The following is a 2,822-nucleotide window of genomic DNA, read 5'->3' as shown; positions in this document are numbered from 1 at the left end:
AATTTAAACTACTATGTCCTAATCTTAGTCTAGTCATTAGCACTTCCTCTTTTCTGCATTTGCCTTTATAAAGGCAATATTATTATAATTATTTTTATTATATTATTATTGATTGATAATGTTTATTAACTTCCCTTCAGAACTGTTATGCGCTGGTCACTCATTCTCGTGTTGTCCTTTGTGGGACTGCAGATTGGTGTGGCACACAGGTGTCGCTGACCACTCACACCAGCGGCCTATAAAGTTGAATCAGTAAAGGCTGCATGGAATGTTGAGGACGACAGCAGAATCATGTTTTCTCTCAGTTTAGTTCTCACCTGTGAGTTTCTTACTGAATTGAGAAAGCAGATGTGCAGTGAAATTCTATTTTAGTTATACTGTTTTCATGTGAAATTTTTGTTTCTTTGAATCAGGTTTTGTGCTACTAATAATGTGAATAGCAATGCTCCAGTGTCTTAATCAGTTCTGTCTTGTTTATTTCAGTAATTCTTCTGAACTCCAGCCTGCCGATATCAGCAAATGGTGACCGTGGTCATGATGATGATGATTACTGCAGGAGGACTTCTAGTGAGTTTTATGTCCCAAAATAAATCTCCTGTCCCAAAATAAATCAACTGCTCTGGTTTAGTGATTACATCATTCCAGATTTTCTTGAAGTAGATGAAATTTGTCCACTTAAGTTACTGAAGCTGGACTGTCCTTTTTTTACAGGAATCGTAACTGCGTGTGAGGGACTTGATCTGGTGTTGTCTTGTCCAAGTAAGCTGTAAAAGTGTCCCAATATATTAAAGCATGTGGGTTAAATATTGTGGTTTTGATGTAGTGTGTGGGGTTTTTTTTTTTTCCTCTGTAGGATTTAGTAAGATCCACATACTTGCTGCAAACTATGGACGTACAGATAGAAGAACCTGCGTTGACCATCGTCCATGGGGTCAAATCCGAAACACCAACTGCATTTCACGCAACTCTCTGTACATTGTGTCCAGAAGGTATAGTGTGTTTTTTTTTTTTTTTTTTTTGGATGGGGGGGGGGGGGGGGGGGGGGGGGGGGGGCATGTGATGGGCAAACTTTTGTATGGTCTTCCTTATGGTGTTTTTTTTTTTTTTTTCATAAGCATTACACAACTAAAACAAACTGGTATGTCCAATTTTATCAAATTGGTTTCATGAATTGTCTGTGTAGCTGTGATGGACGTGGGAGCTGCACCATATCAGCCACCAACAGTGTATTCTCTGATCCGTGTGTCGGCACGTACAAGTTCCTGAGAGTCAAATACTGCTGCAAGCGTAAGTTATTGTGCTGAGCAGCAAAGTTATTCGAGATGAGTTAAAACTCCCATTAAGCCACAGTTTTATTTTTGCAGGTCGTAGGGGCTGATCTTGTGGATTTGACCTGTCAACATCTCATTGGGAACACAAAGAAGGGGGCGTTTCTGAAGCCTTCCCTCATGAAGATTAACCTTCTCACTAACTGTGGTTAAACCATGATGGCTATGGATGTGCTGTAGTGTAACTGTAGCATTTAAATGTGCTAAATGGTTAACCAAAATCTGATTTGTTCCACAAATACAAAACTCTCCCTTTTGAGTATGGTTTGCATTAAATAAATGCATTTTGACATGAAAATGTTGGTTCTGTTGATCTCCTGTTTTATTTGGTTAAAATAAGTTTTATCAAGGGTCTTTAGAAACCTGTTTGTATAAATGAGATGCATTAAGACTTTGGTTACAATATGGCCAGACTTGTTGAAGCTGGCAAAAGTTACTTCAATCCTGACAAACCTTTTCAAAAACTGAAAGATGAACTGCTGCAAATGACACTCATTGGTGCCAGTTCTGTTTGTTAATCAACTGAAGTGAATTTTTCCGTGAGTTAACCGAATATGAACCATAGAATGATGGATGTGTTGCTAGGATCTTAAACCCATTAAATCTTTAGGCACAAGCTAGTAACACTCACACACGCTTTTTGGGGGACAGACTTTACAACCATCACCTGTGGGGACCACTCTTTCTAAAGGTTTCAGAGGTCTGATAAAAATCAGTATTTATACCTGAATTTAAGAAGTAATGATTAAAACATTGTTCATGGTATTTCCAAAAAACTGAATGAATGTCACTTACAAGATCCTCATATGCATAATACAAACACTCAGTTTATGATTTGTGGGGACCCTGCAAACACACATTCTATTTTGAATCTCACATAGAGCTCTCGTGGTTTTCTCTCATTCTGCACCCCTCACATTTTTCTGTAACTTATAATATTATAAGTGCAGCTTTGTCTTTTGTAGGAAAATATATCCAATTTTTAAGATGTAAGACGTCGTACTTATGTAAACATCTATTCACACACGCACACACACACTTTATATATTTTTAATATATTTTTTCAGGGTTTCCAAATGCTATTGTGAGCATTAATTGCTGCCTATTTTAAAGCTCCATCAATCAGGACACTGATAATATGAAATCTGTCCATAGTATAAATGTGCAGGTATAACTTAATTTTCTGTTCTTAATCTTTTGGTGTTTTAACTATTAAACTCATTACTGCTTCCACTTACTAGCTCATAAGTGATGATGACCCTCATCACTTTGTTGAGGCTAAATGGCTGATTTTCAGGGAGCAAAGATTCAATTGTATAATACAAATATAGTAAAAAAACATTGTGTAAAGCATGTTGAATTAAACAATGTTTCATTTCACTATATTTGTATTGTACACTTGAATCATTACTGGGCACTACATTGTTACTTGCTGGAGGTTAAAGAACACCCTTTTCTGACTTACAAGATGACACTCTACCTGCAGCCTGACCC

General features: G+C 37.1%; 1 protein-coding gene across 1 annotated transcript; it reads left to right on the top strand.

Moving 5' to 3' along the window:
• Positions 1-291: 291 nt before the first annotated feature.
• LOC130216022 (L-rhamnose-binding lectin CSL3-like) lies at positions 292-1,626 on the top strand. The gene is made up of 6 exons (XM_056447903.1): positions 292-319; positions 484-567; positions 712-759; positions 854-989; positions 1,184-1,287; positions 1,365-1,626. Exons 1-6 carry the CDS (start codon positions 292-294, stop codon positions 1,376-1,378), a joined length of 414 nt encoding a protein of 137 aa, XP_056303878.1. The 3' UTR covers positions 1,379-1,626.
• The last annotated feature ends 1,196 nt before the right edge of the window (positions 1,627-2,822 follow it).

The sequence above is a fragment of the Danio aesculapii genome, chromosome 22, assembly GCF_903798145.1.
Source record: "Danio aesculapii chromosome 22, fDanAes4.1, whole genome shotgun sequence".
Lineage (NCBI taxonomy): Eukaryota > Metazoa > Chordata > Actinopteri > Cypriniformes > Danionidae > Danio > Danio aesculapii.
The sequence above is the reverse complement of the archived record's forward strand: the minus strand, read 5'-3'. Positions and strand labels throughout refer to the sequence as shown.